The following is a 24,114-nucleotide window of genomic DNA, read 5'->3' as shown; positions in this document are numbered from 1 at the left end:
TCCCACCGGCTCTACTGCCCGGGCGGACGCTTCCGGGCAGCGCGTCGAGCGAGCGCAGGTGGCGGCATGACGTCACTGGCCGGGACGCGGGGGAGCGTTCGGGGCGTCGGGGCGGGGCGCATGCGCAGTGGGGGCGAGAGGGGCGGGGTCGGCGGAGAGCGGGCTGAGGGCGGGGCGGAGAGCGGGGCGGGGCGGAGAGCGGGCTGTGGGCGGGGCGGAGAGCGAGCTGAGGGCGGGGCGGAGAGTGGGCTGAGGGCGGGGCGGAGAGCGGGCTGAGGGCGGGGCGGAGAGCGGTGCGGGGCGGAGAGCGGTCTGAGGGCGGGGCGGAGAGCGGTGCGGGCGGAGAGCGGGCTGAGGGCGGGGCGGAGAGCGAGCTGAGGGCGGGGCGGAGAGCGAGCTGAGGGCGGGGCGGAGAGCGAGCTGAGGGCGGGGCGGAGAGCGGTGCGGGGCGGAGAGCGGGCTGAGGGCGGGGCGGAGAGCGAGCTGAGGGCGGGGCGGAGAGCGGTGCGGGGCGGAGAGCGGTCTGAGGGCGGGGCGGAGAGCGAGCTGAGGGCGGAGAGCGGGCTGAGGGCGGGGCGGAGGCTAGGGCTGTTCCTCCCCCTCTGGGTAAATGTACGTCAGCTGCGTCCTCTGAGTTCTTCGAAGAGGCTGTCTGCGACGGTCGGGAAACTGCGCGGGAGAATTAAAGTCGTTTGTGGTAGCAAGATCAAAGCACATCGTGGAAGCCCTTCAGTAATGAGAGAGTAACAGGATTCTCTTTAACCGCTGGCGTTCAGAAATTTAGCACCGACCTCGCTGCACTACAAAATCATTCTATGAGCCTCCGTGTGAGAATGGCTTTTAAGCAAATGCTTCCTGGTCCCTGTGTTTCCTTCCCAGGCCACTGTCAATGCTGATTCTCCGACCTGTGTGCCTGTATTGGGTCTGCCTGACAGGGAGTTCGTTTTTCCTCGGCAGCCTCACGGCCTTGCGTTGGTACCTACAAAGGTGTTGGTAACACCCCGGGGTTTGGCACAGCATCGATGCCGACTCTCCAACATTCTTCCCATCAATGGGCTGGGGGTGGGCAAGATCCTGAGAGAGGATACAACTGGGACAGCTGACCCAAATTAACCAAAGGGATATTCCATACCGTGTGGCATCAGATGTAAAAACTAACCAGAGGAGGAAGCATTTGTTATTTAGTGTTTGACTTCCACAGCAAGTGAGAGAAACAGTCCTGGGCAGCCTCTCATCATTGGCATTTGTGGGTGTGAGCAGGAATTGAACGGGTAGTGGATGCTAGCTTTTGCTTGTTCTGTTTGCTCAACTCCTTTGTCTTTCGTCTCAACTCAGGGATTGTTTTCCCCTTATGTTTAGATTTCCCACCATTCTAACAACCCTGCTTTTTGATGGAAGCTGTCCATGTTGACTAATGCCCTTTGAGAACGTTGGAAAGAGCTTCATTTGGACATAAAATCTGAAGAATTACCACAAGTATATCCAGCCCTGCATGCAACTGAATTTGAGTTTATGCACTGACACAGATGACTTTGAGATGTCCCCAGCATCTAAAAGGACTAAGAAGCAGTCACAGAATATTGACATCTGATAATGTTTTTTTTCTGCAGTGGTTCCCAGTCTAAAAATGTATCAAATCATTGAGAAATTATGCAAATATGGTTTATTCTACACCTTATTGGTTGAAGATTCAAGTTGTTCCATAGACCAACATGAATTTAATATAAGTATACAGACTATAAACCAGTGGTGGTCTTCAGAAGCAATGGAGGGGAATTGTATTCAAACAGTTAAGAACACAAGTAGTGTTTTTACTAGTGTCATACCCTCACTGAAATAAAGCAAACTAAAATGGACATGTTTAAATGAACCAGTTGGTGACCTGGTTTTGTAACTTTACTGTGTCTTTTCTTCTGCATTCAGTTAGTGTACCATAAAAGTACAGACTTGAATTTCATTGAGTTTTCATAGAAATTGGAAGTGCAACTAAAAAAAGAGTGCAAGTAAAATACACAGTCTCTATTTTACTGCTGGAAAGGTTATCTCAAGGTAAGAATTTTCTAGAATGCAGAAGATGGATGTTCTGAGTGAACTGCCAGCCCCAGTGTTCTGACTTGGATAACTTCAGCAGGTGTTTTGCCATGGCAGAGAGGCAAAGATTATCCTTGTTCCCACGGAACTAAGTTGTTGTGGACTGTGACGTGTTACACGATGTGGTTGCATTTTAAAAGTTATTCAGGATTAAAGATTTCCACTTTAAAATGGCTCAGGAGGTACCACAGATACTGATACACGTTTTACTCCTGCTTGGTTTTACCTAGAGCCAGACACAGAGCCGAAGCAGTGGCCGGAGCAGAGTGCCCTGCAGTCACCAGGCGAGTGCACAGTGTCCACACGTGTTCCAGAGCACTTCAGCTGTCACAGTGTCAGGAGTCACAGCTGGGGGCTGCATCAGGGAGGGCATGGCTGGACCTCGACAGGGCAACTGTCAAAGAATGTGGGAAAAGGTTAAACATCAATCATCATACAAGAGTATCTAAGTCCATGCAAAATGTTTAGACAGGAAAAAAAATACTCTCATAAGCAACTACTGATTAAAGATAATTTATCGAGTAAATACCGAGTAGAATCTGTTAATAATGCAGTCATTAAGTTATTATCAAATTCAATTAGTGATTTAGGCATTAGTATCATAGGCATCTTTTTCTAGACATGGTAAATGTATTTATCTTGGGATTAATTAACAACATGTCTAATAATTAATATCTTCAACTTTGATCTATTATTGAAGTAGATATGTGATTATTCTGATATTACCATAGAAGACATGTGGCAAAATAAAAATAAAACTAGCCTGAAGAGCACTATCAAAACCCCTTATATTAGAGGGGTTTGCAGGGCTTCAGGGAAGTTGTACCCAATTGCAGTTCATCACAGACTCAGACCTAAAATCAGCTAAGATGTTGATTTTGTTGAGGAGAGGTTGCAAATTTTGCCAGTTTGAAGACACTACAATCAGAACATGAATTGATTGGGAAAGTGTTTGAGCCTCAGAAAAAGAAAATGAGGTTTTAGATACGTTCTGAGTAGTCTTCATCTCTAGGTTGTTTGGCACAGAGATGAGCTAAGGACTGCTGGGATAAAATGTGATTCTGCAAGTGTTTATGTGCCACTGTGACTTAAAGTGAAGGTGTGCTTTCACAGAGTACTGGAATGTTTCCAGAATGAGCCTACCTGAGGATTTAAAGTACAGACTAGACTGCATGAAAGAAGAAATCCATGGGAAAAGATGAAATAAATGGTCCATTAAGCACTTCTGCAGGTTAGGAGATTGCTTCTGGAGGAAATAAAGAGATCAGAATGAAGAAGAAATCTGAGACACAGGAGGAGTCATACAGAGACTGACACACTACAGAGATGTGTGTAGCATTGGTTGTAAAAGTTTGAAGGAAAAATCTGCTTTCATTACCTTTTTAATATTATTGTATTAAAAGTATCAGTATTGGGGAGAAACTCAGGTAGTGGGAATTACAGAAGTATGTTATTTGTGTGATCTTTGAAACTCAAACAAGAAAATATAAAAAAAAATCCTTTCATCTTTTCTCTGCCTGAAAAAGATAAGGGCAGAACATTACACAGTTTTATTGGTTTGGGTGTTTTTATGTTCCAGTTACAGTATAAAACATTCTTGCTTTATTTAAATAGAAATGAGGTCAAAATACTCTGTTAAGGTTCAGGATTTGTATGCAGTATTTAACCTGATTACCAAAAATAATTGTTGGAAAGGTGGGATTTTGATTCTTAAAACAAGTGAAATTTGTTCTTAAATCACTATTCACATGAAAACACAGGTAAAGGAAAAGCACCAGTGTTCCTAGAAATGTGCATTTACTAGGTTATTCTCCAAAAAACAATAGTTGTACATGCTTTTTCACCAATTGTCTCAGGGTGTTGTTCTGCAAAACAAAACAAATTATAGGTTTTTCTTATTTACTGTCACGTTTGCAGCATTTACCCATCTGTGTTAACTCTGTTAGGCAAACCTCACCTGGAATTCAAAGGAGGGTCCTTCAAAGCTGTTGCATTCCAAGGAGAAATAAGTATCAGACTTTAAAGAAAAGCAAAGGAAATGGAGAAACTTGAGAGATGTGGCTGGAATATTATTCTAGAATACAGTTCCATTAAAATATTAGTTTCAGGCTTATGCTACCTGTTTTTAGATTATGGTCTTGCTTGCATCCTCTGTAAAAATTTAGAAGTTACACATGAAGAAAATCTACTGGAGAACAGCTATTCGGCATTAGCTCCTATGTTAGGGGCCCTTTACAACTTTAAAAGTCTATCCATGAAAGTGACTTTACCTAAATTACAAGGAAACAAAGGGCTGAGTCAGTGAAGGGGGAGACCATGAAAGGGCATAATAGCAAACAATTGTTTCAAGGTTTGAGGGGGTTTTTGTTGTTGTTGTTTTTTTTCTTTAAATTACCCATGAAGTCCCTATGGACACAATCCCCTATTGTATTGCAGAATGTAAAATAAATTAAATGGTTTCAGTCTAACTGAACCTGTAACTACTGTAACCTGAAAACAATGCACATGATAGCATTAGACCAATCAACTTTGAACTCCAACTGCTTTCCTTAGGGAAAGAAGTGCCCTTAGCATAAGCAGGTCAAAGTGAAGTAACAGTTTGAGACAAGGTAGTGTGTAGTTCATCATTTCCTAAAGTCTGAAGTATTAACTCTTCATAGAAGCATAGATTGGCTTGGGTTGGGAGGGGCCTTAAAACCATCCAGTTCCTAACCCCACCATGGGCAGGGACACCTTCCCCTAGCCCAGGTTGCTCAGGGCCCCATCCAGTCTGGATTCATCTGTGCACGTGTGATACTTGGCTGTTCTAAGCAATAGGAGGATCTTGCACAGGATGAACCAGTGAGGATATGCCCAAAACTGTCCACTTGGACTGCACAGATGGCAGAAGCAGCTCCTGAATTGCTTCACGCAACAGAGCACTCCGTTAAACCAGCACTGATTTTGTTCTGCCTCAAGGACAGAGGGGAGCAGCTTTGTGATTGCATAGCACTGCATACGGTGGATAAACTCATTCTAACTGTCCCAGTACTACAAATCCGCTCTGCCCTTGTCAGCCAGGGCACCATCCATGACAAAACTGTGTGTTTGCCTTACACAGACTACGTTGTGTTAGGAGCCTAAGCTAAGAACATTTCCTTTCTTACTAATAAAAATAAATAGTTTGAGAGTTGGCTGCAGTAAAGCAGGGAATATCTTCATGGATACTCTAGTCAGAGTGTAGTCAGTACCTCATCAATAGCTGGTGGGCACAGGAAACACAGAGCAGCCTGCAGTTCTCAAAAGTAATTTCCAAGAGAAATTACTTTCAAGCATCACTTTTAGCTCCAGATCTTGGGAACTGAACTGTTCTTTAAAGAGCTTGTGTTGCATAGCCAGAGGAGGAGTGAAACAGCTTAATATGGTTTCTTTTTCCGGTCTTGTTTTTATCCTTGCATAGAAGATACTGCCAATCCACAGCTCTAACTCATATGGGTATAAAGTAAGATATGAAGATTTTAAAAACTACTTTGTCTGCTAAGAGAAACACTTTTTGATCCTGGAGATTTGATATCAGAAAATGTCATTGCCCAGTGGAGCAGCTGGAGGACTTGTCTTCCTGTGCCAACCCTGAATTATTTTGGCAATTTCTCTCTGAACATTGCAATTTGTATGGCAGAAGTCCACAGATAATTGAAAAATGTTTCTGTTTCAGATTTGGTTCAATAAAAACAAGGTTTAATAGAGATCATGTTTGACTACTTTAGAGATAGGTACAACCAGTAGACCTATGCATATCTTCACCATGGAAAGCATTCATTTTTTCAGAACATTGGAGGTGTGACAAGGTAAGGATTTTTTCCTTATGACTCTGGAGAACTAAGGTAAGTGTCCTGATATTGACTCAAACTTTAAAAATCTTCACACCCACGATTTAACAATCTTCATCTTTTATTTTCTGTTCAGCAGGTACAAACCAAAGATAGCAACTGATAAATCACATATAATTCAGCAGGTCGGTGCAGTTATCCTTGAGTTTGGTAACTTTTTATCTAAAGGCATTAATTTATTTATAATGTCCTTGAAATTCTACTTCCTCTAGCCCATTTCCTCATTTTGTTCTGGGTGCATCTTTCTACCAGACACATTTTTAATGTCTTAAACAGGTATTTCTTTCAATATGCCATTCAGATGAGAAATCAGGAGAATTTATTCATTGTTCTCTTTGTTAGACTTGAGCTGATTGCACTCACACAGGGACCATAGCTGCAATTTTTTGTCATGCTTTATCACAACAGATAAATAAATTACTTTCTGTAGTGCTGAGTCCCCAAGTCGTTATGCCATATCTGTACCTAGTTTTCATGTATTTCTCTGGGTTGAGTCAACAGCAAAATTCCTTGCTGCAGTCAGGCAAGGTCTTAATCTGAGAACATCTAATAGTGCACAGCTGATATGATCAGATGGTGGGGATGGGCATCATCAAGGTAAGTGTGTAGTGGGATTGAAAATGATAGTACGTGCTTACTTGAATTATCCTGATTTGTGAAAACAATTAGTAGTCTCTGTTGAAAGTTTCAACAGTGATTTAGTCAGTTCCTGTTTTGTCAAAATCACTTGCTGAGAACAGTATCTGATAGTGCAGTGTCATGTTTTTAGTTGCATTTCCAAATAATTCTGAATCATTACAGTAGACAAGATGTTTACAAAAATCAGCATGTAATTTAAATTTCATATTCAAAATCTGTCATTAGCCTTGCTCTTTCTTATGCTACCACTTATGCTACCAGCTTTGCCAGATATACTAGTTAAAATTTACCAGGAGAAAAGTGAAAACAAATTTGTTGTTTGTACATCATCATCGTCATCATCATCATATTTCAGTTACCAAAAACATTTGGGTAACTAGAAATTTTACATGACACAAAGCAACAGAGAATATGGCTTTTGGGTAATAATGGTCAAAGCTATGATGTTCTAGAATTTGTATGGGTTATATTCATAAGGCAGCTTTCAGAACTTAATACAAATGCGTAGATGATACTAACAACACTATTAATGATGCTGTAACTCTGAAATTCAGAACAAGGTCACTATGAGCCTTTAATGAGACCATCTCCTTAACACGAGGCTAATTATTACTCTGTGGAACAGTCTGTGATAATAATCATCATGCTTTTCTATGGAAAAGAAAGAGAGTGTGCAGGAGTTGAATTAATATTTAGCAGCTCAGAAATGCCACAGAAACAAAATCAGCTAATTTAGATATGTTTTATGTTGATTTCCTGCCTACTAGATAACAGCAAATATTTTTTCATGCTATTTTATGTCGTTCATTATTTAAATAACTTGATGTTATTGTTGTTGGCATAACTATACAAGTAGAAACTCAAGAGCAGGTGCTTGATTTTTTTCTTGGCATTAAGAAATAGAGATGGGGCAGAATTGGAAGACATACACAACCAGTTGGTGATACTTCATCAAACAATTTTTCTTCTGAAAAAATCATTGAGGTTTGATACTCTTTCTGCAGTCAATGATTCAAAGCTACTTTCTGTTAAAATCAAGCATAGGAATGGTTTGTGATGCCTGGTAAAATTGATAGCTCCACTGTATTTTAAATTTCTGTTGTTCTCTCTGACCACATGTGACTTGGTAGCACTGCTAAAAGTCCCTGCCTTTCATCAAGTCTGTGTGCCAAGTCATTATTACATGGATGCATCTTTACTAAGGGGAAGGAACCCGAGAACATAAGTAAAACCTGAGTTAGAAAATGGATGGTGAGGGGTTTTTTTTGGTTTTTTTTTTTTTTTTTCAGGATCCTCTGTGTAAGTCCTCTGATAAATCTGTCTGATAGCATTTTGCATCTTAACCAGCAATTTCAGTTTGTTGACTGAAGAGAATAGTTATAGTTAGACTGCAACTTTAGTTTGCATATTCTTCATAAAAAATTTCAAATTAACATAAAAATAGGAATTAATTAGCTAAATACTTAATATCGTGGACCCATTATTCTTACCTGATAATAAACTGTATTTTATGGAGCTAGGATTAAGACAGAGAAGCAAAGTTTTGCCTTGCTAAAGATCTATAATATGTTGCTACTACATGGTAAGTTAAAGAAAAATTCCAGAAATTTCTTTTTTAACTTTTTACTTCCAAGAAGTCTTATTTCAAGTGAGCTGAGGTTGTGACTTCTTATGTGTGGCCTTGCATTTTCAACTGTATTACACTGTTTGCATTACACTAAAACATTGTGGACTACAATAGAAAAATACATTCTTTTGGGACGCTCAGGGAAGTTTTATCTATGCTCATGAGGTTTCTCAAAAAGCAAAACATTTACATAAATGTATTAAGCAGTGACAGCTTTAAAAAACAGTTCTGACATTATGCAGTGAAATATCTCAGTGGAGAAGTAAGACACATACACATTTCTGCTAACCATCAACTTCACTTTCAAAACTAGTAAGTTGTGCCAGGAAGCATATTAATTAGACAAGCTTCTAGCAATGCCACAAAAGTCTATTTTTATCTATATTGGGATTTTACACTTCAAATAAATGCATTTCTACTATAGCTTTTGGATCTCTGTACACAAGACATAATATTTTTATGCCATGTGTGTCAATCTACAGGGCCCTAACTTGACAGACACTGAATCCATCATTTGAAATGCACATATGTCTCCTTATTTACTTACCAATTCATCTCCTGCATGTATTTTTACCAGATGACTCTGCAAGTCATGGGGCTGTGCATCCCAGAAGTTATTCAAAGGCAATGATATGCTGCAAAATAATGCTGAGTGACTATTTTTCCTTTCAAAATCTACTCAGATCTGTATTTTCTGATATTAGTGATAAAATTTAAGTTTACTCCTTTTATCCTTAGACACTTCAGGTGTGATAGTTACTGGGTTTTAGGTAGGTTAGACAGACTCTTTTCTTGCTTACACATCACTAAGTCTATCAAATTATTTGTCAGTGCTATGAAAATTTCTTGAAGGGACAATGTTGAGCTGATATTTATTTCTTAGGCATATTTGCAAGATGAAGATATTATAAAATCTTAACAATGGTCTACCTTTGCTTAATTAAAGGCACATGGAAGAAAGAATTGTGTATTCAAGAGCTAGTTTGTAATATTACTATTGTAATATAAATGGAAATAAGTTAATGTACAGGACCTTGTTACAAAAATATATTACCTCTTCCATAGCCTTCTGGTACTTTTGTTGTAAATCCGAACCTTCAGAAGGAGGTATGTAGAGTTACTTACCTGATTCTGGCTTTGTTTTAATGTGGTCCCAACCATCTGGAAGGCAGGGCCTTTGCCTGACTGCAGCCTGACTGCTGCCTATTCCAGCCAGAGAACACCTCTGTGAGCCCTCTTGAGAACTCCACCACATTTCAAGTGCAGTAGTCCTCTCATGCCTCAAAATTTCTGGCAACAGGCATAATCAGCCTTTCTGAGGACTAGAGGTCTCCTTGGAACGAGCTGATTGCTGTGCATACATCCATCAGTCCTGACCTGTTGGAGTCCTAGAAGCTTAGAATTTGGGGTTTTAGTGTATAGTAGTGCATATGAGTCAAGATGGAGGATTTTGGATGTTGTCTAAGTCCTTCTTCTTCACCTTCTTTCTTCATGGGTTTAGGTGGTTTTCTGTAATTGGGTGAAAAAGGTCCACATTACAGGCAAGGGTGGTCATCATTGGGTCGAAAACATAAATAATATAGGTGTCACCTTGGTATTGGGTAATTATCACTTAAAAGACCTTGGAAAGAGTTAGCACTCCATTTTACCTTGTTTTCCTAGCATGCTAGTTGGAGCTCACGGTATGTGAGTCTGTAAATACTGTAAACAGATAAGAGATAATAAATGTTCCAAGTCTGAACTCGACTCTGCATTTCTCATGTCTTTCATCCTGACCTTGGCAGAAGAAAAGAAACCAGAACTCTTACACTGACCTACACAATGCACGCCCTGGTTGCATGCCTAGTTTTGTGCCATCCATCTTCTTGTGGCTGCTTGGGAAAGGGTGGCTGTAAGTAGTCAGCACTCTCCCAGAGCAAGTCGTCAGCTTTATCAGCTTCCAGATGACAACATTTTTGGGAAAGAGGGCCGTGGAGAATGAGTCACAGACTTAATGAAGCAACCTGCTTGGTCACCTTCCTCTTTGAGATACTTGAAATGAAAAAGGTCGTTGGTCAAATGAGTGAAAGTTGAGGGAGATCCTTGACAATTATTGCCCATAATGACACTGCTCTTGTCACCATTACTGTTGTGGGTCCGGTGGAGATCAGGTACAGCAGAGGAGTGAGGAAGAGGGGAATTCATTCTTGTGAGGATGCACAGATGACCAGGAATCTGCACTTCTGCAAGTGGAAAGTTGAGGATATGCCCCACACATGACCAGTTGTGAGATCCCTATCAGTAGCCCTTACTAAGACAATGCTCCAGCCAGCATGAGCACAACTGTGTGGTGTTCTACTTCCCTCATGAGCTAAAACAACTCTCTCTCTCTCTCTCACACACACACACACAGACACAGGTGTGCACACACATGATCCTCCTTTGGCTTTTCTTCCTCCCCATGCCTGCAGGCTTGGCAGCTGGTCGCTATGGCCTGGCATGCACAGGAGCCCTTCCCTGTGAGCAGGGTGTCCTGCAGCGGGGAGAACTCTGCTGACACCCCGGGGCAGCTGCTGTGGGAGTTTGCTCCCAAAGCAGCAGCAATATGATCACGTTGGTGTGTCATTCATCTCCCCTAGATAGTTCCTCCGAGATGACTTCTTCATAATTATGTCTCCATAATTATTTCCTTCTCTGATGTGGCGTAGGGAAGCACAGACTGCCCCAAATGCCTTGGGAGGAGTTCTGTGTTACCTACTACCGCTGTATGCCTGGCACTTGGGAAAAGCCTGGGATGACAGGGAGAGGGAGGGCAGGAAAAGGACCTAAAGGTGTGTTCCTTCAACACCTCCTGCTTGACAGTTGAGCCCTGCTTTTACCATGGTCAAGTGTCACGGGGGACCAAGTTACAGGGTGAATCAAACTCTATATTTAGGAAGAACAACTGGAAGCTATGACAGGAATTCCCTTTTACACTTCGCTTCTCTGCTGAGTCCCACTCCAGCCTGGAGCAGCACTCAGTGCCATCCAGGCTGAAAGCATCGGAGCTATTTCAGACACATTAAAAGGGTCACAGTCAATACCTCAGCTGGTGGAAGAAGGTACCTCTTTCAGCATCAAAAGGAGGTGTGCATTCTCACTTGACGGTTTGGAACTTTTTTTATATAAGTAAATAAGTTAGCTAAGCTTGAAGGGGTCAATTAAAATCTTGGAAGACCCTAATGGAAACTCTTTAGTAATTGCTGTGAGTTTACTACACTACTTGTGGGTTTCTGACTATTTTAGTGTCTCATGCAGTGTATCAGAGTATTCAGAGCAGGTTGCTATTGCTTCATAGTCTGTGGGGATCTAAAGATTTAAAACAAAAAGTCACTTAAATACCTCATGACTCATAAGAAGTGTGTATTATGAGCTTGATTATTCTAGTACATAGGCAAATGGTTGTTTTCTATATGTTTATTATAGTTAGTGAAATATTACATTATGGTTTTGATGTAAGAGAGGTTTCTTTCACTAAGCTTAACAGGCAACTGTAGCGAAGAATAATGTGTGTGTATTACAGAAAATGTGACCACTTTTGCCTAGAGCTTGTAGTAAGTTTTCGTGTAACAGGCTGAAAGCTGCAGAGTAGGGGTTTCTCTTCTTTCATTTAACTGGCTGGGTCTCAGTCATGTAGTTCCTGTCAAAGCCTTTTAATAAGATAATACACTGCAGTTCTGTCTCCAAAATTCCCGTTGTGCTTGATGCCGATTATGCAGTGGGGGGAGAGGACAGCTTCCAGCTGGGGCAGGGGGAGGGCTCTTGCTGTTGTCTGTGTGCTACTGTACATCTCTTGTGTGCATTACAGAAGATGGCATTATGATATCTCATCGTATTTAAAGCAAATTGAATAAATCAGCTTATTATCTTGCTGCAGCCCTGTCAGAAATTATTTTTAGCGGAGAGACAGAAGATAGGTTCCTTTGTTTTACAAAGTTTCGCTTCAAAACGCTCATTTATTTCACTGCAGTAGTCCTGTATTTCGCTAGTAGTCCTGCTCATGAGTAGTACTTTCACTGCAAATCGAGGGAATTTGCAAGGGAAGCCTGCCATAAACCAGCTCCAAATTGAACTAACGTTGCCACTGCTTTCTAAGTTTGGCTCAGCATGCAGCCCATAAAAGGTAAAAGGTAAGGTATGGGGAGGCCAAAAAGACACTGGGGAATACAGGCTACATGTCTGCATTTCTCTGCCTGCCTGAGACGTGAAATCCTGCTGTGGAAATGAGGGTGAAGTGGGATTTTTTCAAGTTTGCAGAGCTGATTGGAATACCAGAAATAACTTAATACCATCAGTGCAGCGCTCTTGACTTTCTCTGAGACACATGGTAAAAGAACAAAGGGATTTATAAAAATTAACTAATCACTTCTGTAATGGATGTTTCTGTAATCTAAGGTTTATTTTCCTGTGATTGATGGTCAGTATCGCTCGGTAAGGAAATTCAGAGAGGGGAGGGAAAGGGAAAGAGCCAGAGATCTATTTTTACTCAGTAGTGTGCTGTTGTCCTGATTTCTCTGGCAGTAATGAGGACAGCATGGTCTGGTAGGAAAATCACCTCCTCCAGAAGCAGTCCTACACAATTGTATCATGCATCCGTCTTTAGGAACCGGTGTCTGATTGCAGAAGTTTCAAACATCGACTGCTTGTGAGCCGAGAGCACCTCACTGAGGAGCACTAATGCTGTGCTGGTTTTAAAGCTGAGGTTCGGGGTAAATCCTTGCCATTTATCTCTAAGTAGCCCAAGAGTTGTGTATGGGTGTTTTTGCAAAGTATAGGCATGCAAGGTGAAGTATATCTTGGCAAGAATTTCTTTATGACAGTCCTTGGGAAGTAGCTGCACTGTGTTTCAAAATGTTTAATGTTATTTTCCTGTGCTTGTGTTTCCAATTTTCATTCTGATTAGAAAGATGAGAAGTTGATTAAAAATTAATTTAACATTCTGCATTATGAGTCCTATCTTCCCAGTCAGTTGGGGGATTGTTTTGTGTTTATTTTGAAATACACCCACTGATCAACAGAACAGTTATTTTAAGCCTAATAAAGTTTTTCAAAAATAAAGGACACAGAGTGCAGTAAATCCTTTTGTGTTTTTGAAATCTGTTTGAATTTTGTCATGAACATCAGTGGCTGAGATTGCATCCCCTAAAATGAATCCTGAAGATTTTTAAACTCCCTCTCATTTTAAGATTGTATATATAAAACCACAATATAAAAATTATTAAAAGAATATTGGTTTTATTTTACACAGTGGGATTTTTTTCTGATTTATTAGTTTAGTGAAAGCAATTTAAACCCAAAGCAGTTTATGAACATGATTGTCCTCTGACTAAATGCTATGTTGGTTTGGACAGCACTTTTTGCAGCTGAGAGTGTGACCAGAGGGAGACCTCTAATGGCAGGTCATTTGTACTTTTAATTCTGCTCAGCATCGTACACAGATTTAAACCTGATGTGAAAATATTCAGGAGGAAGTCTTCTAGTCAGTCCCAGCAATACAATTTCAGGCTGATATAGCTGATATTCCAAGTTGGAAATTTGGAAACTACGACTCATCTAAATGTTTTTTGGGGGGGACTGCCTCATGTGGCAATTATACTCTTTGGAGTACCCAAGTCTTTGACACAGTTTTAATTTCTCAGTGTATTTATACTGTTCTCTCCTATGTAATTTATTTCTGTTCTCATTACTTCCCTTCCTAAATAAGATTAAATGCAGTATTAAAAATACTGTAGTAGTTTGGTGGTGGTCAGTGACTTCTCTGGTGAATGAATTTCTCAGCTTTTAGAATAACTACCTTACTTTATATTATAATAGTTAAAAACCAAGACTTTGATGAAAGTCTAGCTCAGTTAAAAACTAACTTCTCAGTGAGAGAATAAAAGGCCGAGATGGTGTTTCAAACGATCTGCTAATAAAATGTCTTCCTTTTACTTTGGTGTATTTCCCTTTGCTATTGTATATTAATACTGTATCAGTCCATATTTCTCCACCTGCATAAAGTTATATGGAAAAATATGTCATTTTTGATCTTATTGCTAAAGAAAATTGATGAATCTATATGATCTAAAACTTTGAAGGGAGGCTACTTTGTGCACTAGCAATTGTGAAGGAGAACTTTTCTCTTTGACCACCTTCACCACTTTAAGTCCATAGACATTAAAGGTTTGCAAGGATTTGTGAGTCAGAAAATGGTTATGTCTGCATTTATCAATATTTTCTAACAAGTTATGTTTTATTTGAGAGTAGTCTTAACCGGAAAGTTCTAATAATTCCCACATATGTACTGTGACAGGGCTAATCATACGCTGTTTATCCTCAAAAGCTTCCCTTAATTCTCACTCATTTTACAGTGCTGTTAACGTATGAGAGATTCCTTATCTCTACTCATTATTGTTTTTAATGCGAAAGAGATAGCTTCATTTGTGGCTATGAAAGATTAATTGGTGAAGCTCAGGTGTTCTGTCTCCTTCTGATATCAGAAGGAATAACTAAGCAACTTGGAAACTGAGATGGAAACAGGAGCTCGGCAGATGAAATGGACACCTGTCAAGAGGCAGCATGGGTTAAGTTCTAGCTTATCTTCCAAAGCTATCAGAATGTCAGAGCCTGTAACACTTTCCAATTTTGCTTGCAGGGATAAGCCTCTGTCGTAAAAATGTCAAAACAGCCAGCATCACATGTCAAAGCCATTCAGGTAAGAGATAGCATTTATGTTTTTAATATAATAAAAAAATAAATCTCGATCTCCATTGCTTGGCAGACTGCATTTTTACTCAGACAAAGCGCCATAAGAGTGCTAGCTGGGGTTATTCTTTTAAAGTGAAAAGCTTAGGAGATATGAAAGCACTGAAAAAGTGTGACCTGGAGATCATCTTTTGATCTGAGTTGATAAAAAACTGGATCAGATAGGTTCATTAATCACTTGTTTGCTTGGTCTTTGCAGCATTAGGTTATGCCTATTGGAGGATCATCTAAGCAAAACATGGTAAAGCATCTGCATAACTGTTAAGTAAAAATAATTCCTGCAACCACTAGATTTTCCACAAAGCCAAAATAATGTTGGGAGAATTACAGGCTAAAAAGATAGCATAGGTATTGTGAAGTTTTTCATGTCTGCATTCCTAAAGGAGGAAAACCCTCAAGTTCAAATAATTGTTTAAGAAGCATTTTATTTAGAAGCCAAAGGAAAATGAGAGAAACACTTATCTTTTAGCTTGAGAGGTTCTTGTCTGCCACATACCTCTTCAATGGTATATGCTTATAAGGATGGAGTTGATTGTTGCATACTTGTAAAAGAAACAGCTGGAGAATTATCCCAACATCATCATGAAGTAATGTCATTAAGAATGTGTTTAGTTCATTTTATCAATGGTTCTTGTCAAAAGGCCAAAATACCTTCTGAACTGAAGACTCTTAAAGAATTCTCATGTATTTAGTAAGATGCACTTCCAATGAAATTTTACTGTGAGTTCAAAATGCCATTTTGCCAGAATTGATATTTCACTCTGTTCAGATTTTCATCTCTCTTTTACAATGACTATAGAAATGTTTGTAGGATTAATGAAAAAATATAGATCTTTACTACCTGAAAAGTATTTATCTACTTTTTGCATTTAAACTCCATAGGAACATACAAACATTTTTCAGGAATTAATTGGTTTGCATTTTTTTTCTTAAAGAAGTAATGATAGTCTACATTTTATTTCTAGGATGACTTCCAGTTTCTAAATGTAAACAATGCTCCTAGGCTGTTCATTTAAAATGCATTAAATTTAAGCACTCAGTTTAATATTTTAAGAAACTTTAATTTTTGCAAAGGTAACTCGAATAGTGAGAAAAATTACAGCAAACATTTAAAATATATCTGTTAAGCATTATGCCATAGGTGGCTCTAGTAGGGAGACTTGCACTTGAGTTGATCCTTATTACTCTGAGCATAAGAACTATGACTCAAAATGTCACATTACTTTTATATATTGTGATTCATATATTATGCTTCTTTACTGTTGTGTGCTGGTATAACAGGACTGACGTGCCCTGGGGAATGTACATCACGCTGCAGCAATGAATATAATGGCACCTCACTAATTGAAGTGTTTCATGGACTTCTGTGTGTGAAATGGCTTTTTTCTGACTGTACTAGATATAGACAAAAATGTTCATTTCCCAATAGCTACTAAATACAGATGTGTGAGACTTAAAGGCAGCAACTGGTTCCCAAGAGGAGTTTAGGGCAATAGAGGACCAAAGTAAGTTAATTCCTTGAAACAATTGCTGACCTCCCCTTATCAGTGTGTAAAAGGCTGTGAACAACTCTGACTAAAAGTTATTCTATCTTTGAACACTCTTGGGTTTCCCCAGAGGTAAGGGTGAGGAGGTTTCTAGGGTTTTTTGTTGTTGTTTATTTTTGTTGTTTGTTTGATTCTGGATTTCATTCACTTTTCTCTACAAGTTCTTTCTTTCTTTCTTGTGGAGGGAGGAGGGAGGGGGGAGGCGGGAGGGAGGGAGGGAGGAGGGAGGGGGAGGGGGAGGAGGGAGGGCGGAGGGAGGGGGAGGGCGGGCGGGGGGAGGAAGGGAGGGAGGGAGGAGGAGGGAAGGAGGATGGAGGGAGGGAGGAAGGGGAGGAGAGGGAGGAGGAGGAGGAAGGAAGGGAGGGGACGCGGAAGGAAGGAGTAGGGAGTAAAGGCGAAGCAGGACGGACAGGAAAAACGGACTGGAGGCCGGCAGGCGCTGACTAGCATGCAGGACAGGACCTTCATGTCTTCCGTCCTGCATTCACGTTTCTTCATTGCCTGCCCCGTCCTTCTCTCTTTCTTTCTCTCCTTCTCTCTTTTTTCTCTCTTTCTCTCTTTCTCTCTTTCCTTTTTTAAATTTTTTTATTTTTAAAATTAAAAATGTTTATACAAAAGTGTCATTCCAGATTATTCAGTCAGCCATCTGGACAGCCAAGAATGGCTGTGATGCTGTGAAGGACTCACATATAACAGTCCTTAACTCATGCATAGCTGCATCAGATGTATCCTAACCTTAATATCCTCTCTCTACTAAACAGAAAGAAGAATATACCAAAAAAATCTCTTAAGTACCAATTCAATTGAGTCAAACCAGCAATATATTAATATGTCATTTTTACAGGTATTTTTCCTTTGGTCTGTTTAGAAGGACCCTGGAAGAGTACATCACTGCACAGATCTACCCAGTCATTGCAAAAACTGCAGTGGAACACAGTATGGTAGCCCTTTCAAACAAAGGAAGAGGCAAACTCAGTAGTTTGCATAAAAATTATGGTTAAACATAACAATCACACCTAGAAAGTCTGTCTAAAGCAATAATAATTTAGGATCTTCAGAGTCTGAAACAGAAAATTTCCTCTTTAGCATTTTACTGGATGGAGATCCCCATGGGTCATATCTCCATCTCAGCTTACAGGTGACAAAAACCTTGAAGCATATTCTTAAAACAAAATTGTGAACTTGTACTGATCAGCACAAGTCCTTGCAGAGCTATGCTGCTGTACAGAATTTGGACCACCCATTACAGAGCTGCTCATCTGTGAGACAGGACCAGCCTCGGATTAAGAGAAATTTACAACTCAGGACTTTGGTACCTATGGTCAGGAATTATTTGGAAATGTCATATTTTCATTTCATACTGGAAATATTTAAATTTACAGTATGTGTTATCAGATCCAGGCAGTTTTTAACTATGTTTTAAAGGATGCTCATTTTACCAAGTTTTTATGTCATGACTGCTTACTTCTTGCCCAAACTCTGACGTGAACGTCCCTACTGCAGATAAAAATGTACCAAACTGCTTTCATGTGACACAGATTACTGGGAAAATGCTGAAGAGTGGTTTATTGAATTTAATTAGCAGCTTGGGACTTAGTGGTTCATTTTGGCTTTCTGAACCACTTTTAGTCACAGTTGGTCTGTCAGTCACAGTGGGAAATGCAAGGACTGTGGTCTTCTGTGGGAGGCTGTTTTCTGCTTTGGCTGCCTCCGAGGGGAAGGAATGTCCAAGTTCAGGATGTGCACCACAAGGAGAGATATCTCTTGAAGTTTCAACTCTGCAGACTTTTATGTCCATGCTAGGTGTAATTTGCAGAGAAGTTTCCCATTCCAAAAACTGGAGCTTCTTGGAGATACCAGAGCTTGGCGGGGCAGTTACTTAAAATTAGAAATGGCAAAGCTGGGGTTTTTCCGCCCATAAATGAAGTAATGAGTTAGGAACTGTGAGGCTGAAAATGCCACCTCCTGGGAATTTACAAATTGCATGTGAAAAGTTTCACAATATCTAAATTGATGCCCAGTGAAAAAGCCCTATGAAACAAATACCTGGTTGTCTGTGAGCCTGCAGCTATTTGGTGGCCCCACTGAAATTAAAGCACCATCTTGCATAAATAAGATAATGGGAAACAGGTAAGTAGAATACAGGGAAAAGCATTAATTTCTTGGTAGATGGATTCTTAATTTGCTCGTCATTTGATTCCAGCTGTCAGCACAGTTGTTCCTGAAAATTGTGGGCCGTTTTCCTGTGGTTGCCCAAGTCGTGCATGATCTGCAAGACCATAATTTGAGCAGAAGGATGGGATTATTTGTCTTCATTTAGTGCAGATCAGTCAGATGGTAAAGGACAAGAATAGAGCTCACTGTTAGAAGGTTTTCTCCTTCCGCTCCATAACATTACCAATTCACCCCCTGGTTGTACCAGTGGGAGTCATGATATTTTGATGACATTTCCTAGGAGCAGCTTCTCTTCTAAGATCACGAGATAAGAATAAGTATAAATTGTGCATTTAGTTGATCATGCCATTTGACTTTTAAAATAATCTTGCCTGGGTCACACTGGGAAATAGATACTCCCCAGCTGCTCTTTCCTAAGCAGTGTTTTGTGCCATTCTATTCCCCAAAATCTTTACTTTTAAGACATCTGTTATCAGCCCCAATTATGTTATGGCCACTGTCTTTCTGCCCCAGAAAAAAAGATGAGATTGATGCAGTTGTGTGGGTATCATTCTGGAGGGAGTTTGCAGGAGCCAGGGGCCAGTGATCTGCCTGGTGCTGCAGCTGGTTCAAGTTTTTGCAGTTCATAGCAACCATGAGAAAATTTTGTTGGCAAAATCACATTTTAAGTACTTGTGGCTTAAGCTGACTCAGGGCAGGCTTTCCTTCTAAGATACCTGTTATTAAGTGAGGTGAAAACTGGTGTCACTGGAGAATGGAGAGTGGTCCAGTGATTTGGTGTAATTGAAGGATTTACATGATTTACATTTAAAGTTGGTTTTGGCGCTCACTTTCTGTTTGACCTTGACCAAACTGAAGCAGACCCAGGTGCCTAAAGACTCTTTAGTGTCCAGTACTAATTTGTTTAAAGTCCAATAAAATCAGGAAGCATTAGTCTAAAATGCAGACCTTCAAAAGCTTTCTAGTTTGTTTTTTCACTTTCTCACATTAAAATGGAGATGAAAACAGTTCTCTATCCACAAAAGTGGTGTGATGATGTATACATTGAAGGCATAAGTGCTTGGAAACCATGATCAGGTCTATATGCTTGTCCCACTCCTTTCGAGTTTTGTCGTTTACCAACGGTATCTTTATTTATCAGTCACTATTATATGCATCACGATTTCCTTCTCACAGGCTAATATTAACATCCCAATGGGAGCATTTCGACCTGGTGCAGGCCACCCTCATAAAAGAAAAGAACTTACACCTGAGGAAGTAGAGGAGGTAAGCAAAAATGGTTGGGGTTTTTGTTTTGTTGGTTTGTTTGTTTGTTTTCCCCTGAAGAGAATCCCTGTCATGAAATGGGAGAAAGGCTTTAAAGTGATCTTATAGCTCTGCATACCAATCTTAGGTACCACAGCTGAACATGCACTGATCATTCATGAAATAAATGGCCACTTACTAACACTTCATGTATAAATAGCTGTGCTTTTGGTGCCAAGGCACCTAGAGGAGTATAAACTGTTTCGAAGGTGTGTAGCTCTGCTTTCCCAGTGGGATGATATCTGCTGTCAGGAGAGAAAGCCAGGATTTCACCAGCAGTATTTGTCTAGATGGGAGCTGATGAGATACAGCAGGAAAAGTTACAGCAAGGCTTTGGAAGACTTTGCTGCTACCTGTTGCCCTGTGGTGTGATTAATTGTTACGGCTTAACAGTATTGGAACAGGTTTTCAAACACAACACTTTTTGGGAGGTTTATCAACAAGAAGAAAATGAATGTGAAGACACTTTCAAGTTAAAACAGAAATTCTGAACCCATTTACCTGCCCAGGAATGAAAATACTCCATTTTAGACTGAATTCTGTATTTTTATGGTTGTATTTTACAGGAAGTGTTTAACACTGAGTTTTTAATATAAAACCTAATTTATACCTTAACTAACATTGATCACAAAGGCTATGATTAAACACAGATGTCATATTTTTGAATTATTTTAAAGCTTCTTATTTACCATTAATTTAGATAATGAATGAGACCCTAACACCAAGAGTGGAAGAAAAGGTAGTGGTAGATACTCCAAGCAAGATAAAAAAGATGGGTGCTCCTGGTTTTCTGGCCAGTTTTTTAGTTTGGATTCATAATCCCTGCATGAGAACCCATCCTGCTGGGCCAGAGCTCCCACTGCTCCTCTCAGCCAAGAGCAGGAAAGGCTTTTCTATCTCAGTCAGATTTTTTTTTTACTGAATTTTGCCATATTTTGGTATAAACAGTGCTCTGTTTACAGAGAACTTTCCTGAAGTAATCAAGCTTAGGCTGACTCGGCTCTTAAGAAGATTTAGAAAACAAACATACAAAATGATTTTGAACATATATTGTGGATTTCTCCCTTGGAAAGAAATCAAAGCATATTCTCTCTGCAGTAATTAAACTGGTGAAGGAGTGCATGTTATTAAGCAGAAACTAATATAGCCTGTGTGAATTCTTGAAGTGCTTGAGAAATAAAATAAGTGACTGGTGCTGATAATTGCATTTGTTTGGGTAATTGAATGTTGTTTGTTTCTCAGCAACATGAATACTCTGTATGAGACAGACATTACAGAAGTCCTTGGGCCAGGTTTTATGGCCAATACTCAACCAAAAAAAAAAAAAAAAAAAAAAAGGAAATAAACCCTACAGAAACAGATCTTGTTATAGGAATAGAATAAAAATGCTACCAGTGAACTTGTCATTTCAATTTTCTCATCTTGTTAAGTTTTGCCGTAAGTTTTGCCATACAGCTCATGGTTTTTCAGAGCAATTTTAGACAAATGCAACTTTGGCTAGCAGTGCATAATCACTGCTAACAGTGCATTTCCCACTGTATTTTAAAGCCTTGACATAGGAGATGAGGGGAATGTGGATCTTATTCAAGGGGGTGGTGGAGTCAGATAGGAATGTATGTGTTTGAAGGTCAGTGGAGCAGACATGTTAACATGAAAAGAAATGGAGGGTGGGGATTACTGAAAAGAACACTTCTACAGTCAGAGCATTCCCATGCTTGTATTTTTTAACCCTTATTGTATATCTAAGTGACTCTTCAGGCTTCCTTCCATAAAACTGAAGGCCATGGTCTAATCTCAGCTCTGTGTTGCACATGGAGTGAGTGATACAGGGAGTGGTGAGGTCATAAATAACAAACACCTGAGACTGGAAGAGAACACTGTCAGCAATTTATGGAGCACAAAGTCTCCAAAATGTGGGCAAAGCTTGCACCACTTGTTCTACAAGAGGAATAGTATTGCACATGACTTGAAATGTATTTTAGTACCTTTAGTACATATTTGTACATTTTAGAAACTATTGACATAGTTTTTGCTATATACTAATAAATACTACGGGGCTTGGGGGGGTGCTTGCTTTCCCTGATTATTCAGATTAGCTAGGAAAACTGTCAAAGGAAACATTATAAGCTCATGGCGTCTTTGACTACTGATACAATTTTGTGCATCCTTCCAAACAGCTTCTGTATCAATTTACTTATTCTCCTGCTGTACTTTGCTACTTTTTCAGGATGTTAGATCATTAAACCAGGTATCAGGAAGTACATACAGTACCTGGGGCTGAATTACTGTCTGGAATTTGAAATGATCCAGCTAAAACAATAGTAAAATACTATTAGTATTACCTGTTATTAATTAATAGTGTATTGATAGAGAAAAGATAATACACATGTCTACCGAGCCAAGAAATATAATATCACTTCCATTTCCTTGTATCTGGTGATCTTAAGAAAGTCCTTAAAGATCAGATAGGAAGAAGATGTCAGTTTTTTACAATACCTTGTCTGTTTGCTACTTGACTTTGTGAAGACTTCTTCCTGGTTAGCATGTAGTCCATTAGTCAGCAGAGAAAAAAAAGTGGGCAATAATATTTGACAAGTAATGTTGGAATTTTAGGAATTAAGTAAAATATTAAGAACTGACTTTTCACAGTTAATACACCTTTTCAAGAAGTGTGGATAATAAATCCAAATCATGATCGAACTCTAAAAGCCCACAACAAGAGGACATTCACAGAGTAATCAAAAATGGAAAAAAAAAATATTTGTAGTAAAATATAAATGACTCTCTAAATGTACTTGAGTCCTCCTGTATGCCAGGTTTATAAAATATAGAACAGGTTGGAACAACAGTAAACTCATGTCTGGAAATCTACTCCTTCAGAACATTACCCAGTGTAGAGCAGAAATGCTGTAAAATACCTGCTCAACTCACCTAGAAGCAATAGTACAGCTGAGGAAGTACCAAGGGCTGAAATACTGTGGTCCATTGGGAAATTAGCTGAGTTGCTCACTATTGTGTAATTGCTGTTATTCAAATGGCATTTTTACAGTGTCAACAAAATAGCCATGCAACACCGCCCTAATTCAAACATAAAATAACAAAAACCTTTCTGGTCTTGCAACTGAGGTTATGAAAAGTTAAATTTCAACTCAAGTTGATCTTACATGGAGGTTTTGGAGTCCATAACCTACTATCATAGCTCTTCTCCAGAGCTGCAGAAGTGCACCATGATCCTCCTCTCCAAGTGTCTGGCAACTCTGAAACTCTCAAAGGAATTAAATGATAAAAATGGTTCTTCTACTTTTTTGTCATCTAAAATATGAAGGACTTGGAGTTGCCTTTAGTTCTGCAGTCATTTATTTTCTTCTAATTGCCTGGCACTATAAATTCTTACCCATTCTAATCCTCATTCCTCTACACTGAGCATCTTCTATTCTTTTTAGAATGTTTTTAGACATTTTAGACAACAACCAACAAAATAACTTATCTCTTCATGCTTCCACCCCATTTTCCACTGGGATTGCCTTTGGTATAAGAATATAATTTCCTGTTTTTCAAATAACTGATCTATGCTTATGTTCAAGAGATTGCTATTGCAGCAGCAAGGTCACTGGTGTCCTTTTGTGCAGGATGTTCCTGCTTCAACAGAGGAGGAGAAAGAGAAGAAACTGTTCCCAGGAGCTAAGAAACTTCCAGGTCCTGCTGTCAACTTGTCAGAGATTCAGAACATAAAGAGTGAGCTGAAATACGTCCCCAAAGCTGAACAGTAGCTGGAAGAAGCAGGTGAGTAAATAGGAGGTTCTCTGCATGGCTTTAGGAGGAACAAGCTGATCCAGAAGCCTCTCTAAGTAAAAAGATGGCTTTTCAATTACTCCATGGAACCTTGAGTCACACCCCATAACTCAAAGGTAAAATATTAAAAGTCATAATTGGGATTTTCTGCTATTTCAAACATAGATCATGCTGGAGACCATATCCCATGATATATGGCACCCATCAACCAGCCTGAAGTAGTCTATTCAGCATATTAAGAATGCAGTGTATTTGTAATATTGAAGCCACCTTAAAAATAACATATTGCTTCATAAGCACCAGTTCC

At 39.7% G+C, this 24,114-nt stretch overlaps 1 protein-coding gene across 5 annotated transcripts in view; it reads left to right on the top strand.

Moving 5' to 3' along the window:
* The first annotated feature begins 11,186 nt into the window (after positions 1–11,186).
* Positions 11,187–24,114, top strand: part of SMPX (small muscle protein X-linked) — a 43,249-nt gene continuing 30,321 nt past the window's right edge. For 4 of the 5 annotated variants that reach the window (XM_040053732.1, XM_040053717.2, XM_040053724.1 and 1 more), the window contains exons 1-4: positions 11,187–11,331; positions 14,879–14,938; positions 19,887–19,976; positions 23,645–23,798. In XM_040053732.1, the coding sequence (XP_039909666.1) occupies positions 14,900–14,938; positions 19,887–19,976; positions 23,645–23,785 (270 nt within the window). In that variant the 5' untranslated portion in view covers positions 11,187–11,331; positions 14,879–14,899 and the 3' untranslated portion in view covers positions 23,786–23,798. Of the gene's footprint in view, positions 11,352–14,878; positions 14,939–19,886; positions 19,977–23,644; positions 23,799–24,114 lie in introns of all 5 variants that reach the window. The other variant, XM_040053733.2, reaches the window with a different exon arrangement.

This window comes from Hirundo rustica, chromosome 2, assembly GCF_015227805.2.
Source record: "Hirundo rustica isolate bHirRus1 chromosome 2, bHirRus1.pri.v3, whole genome shotgun sequence".
Taxonomy (NCBI): domain Eukaryota; kingdom Metazoa; phylum Chordata; class Aves; order Passeriformes; family Hirundinidae; genus Hirundo; species Hirundo rustica.
Note: the sequence above shows the minus strand (reverse complement) of the source record. Positions and strands in the feature narration are given on the sequence as shown.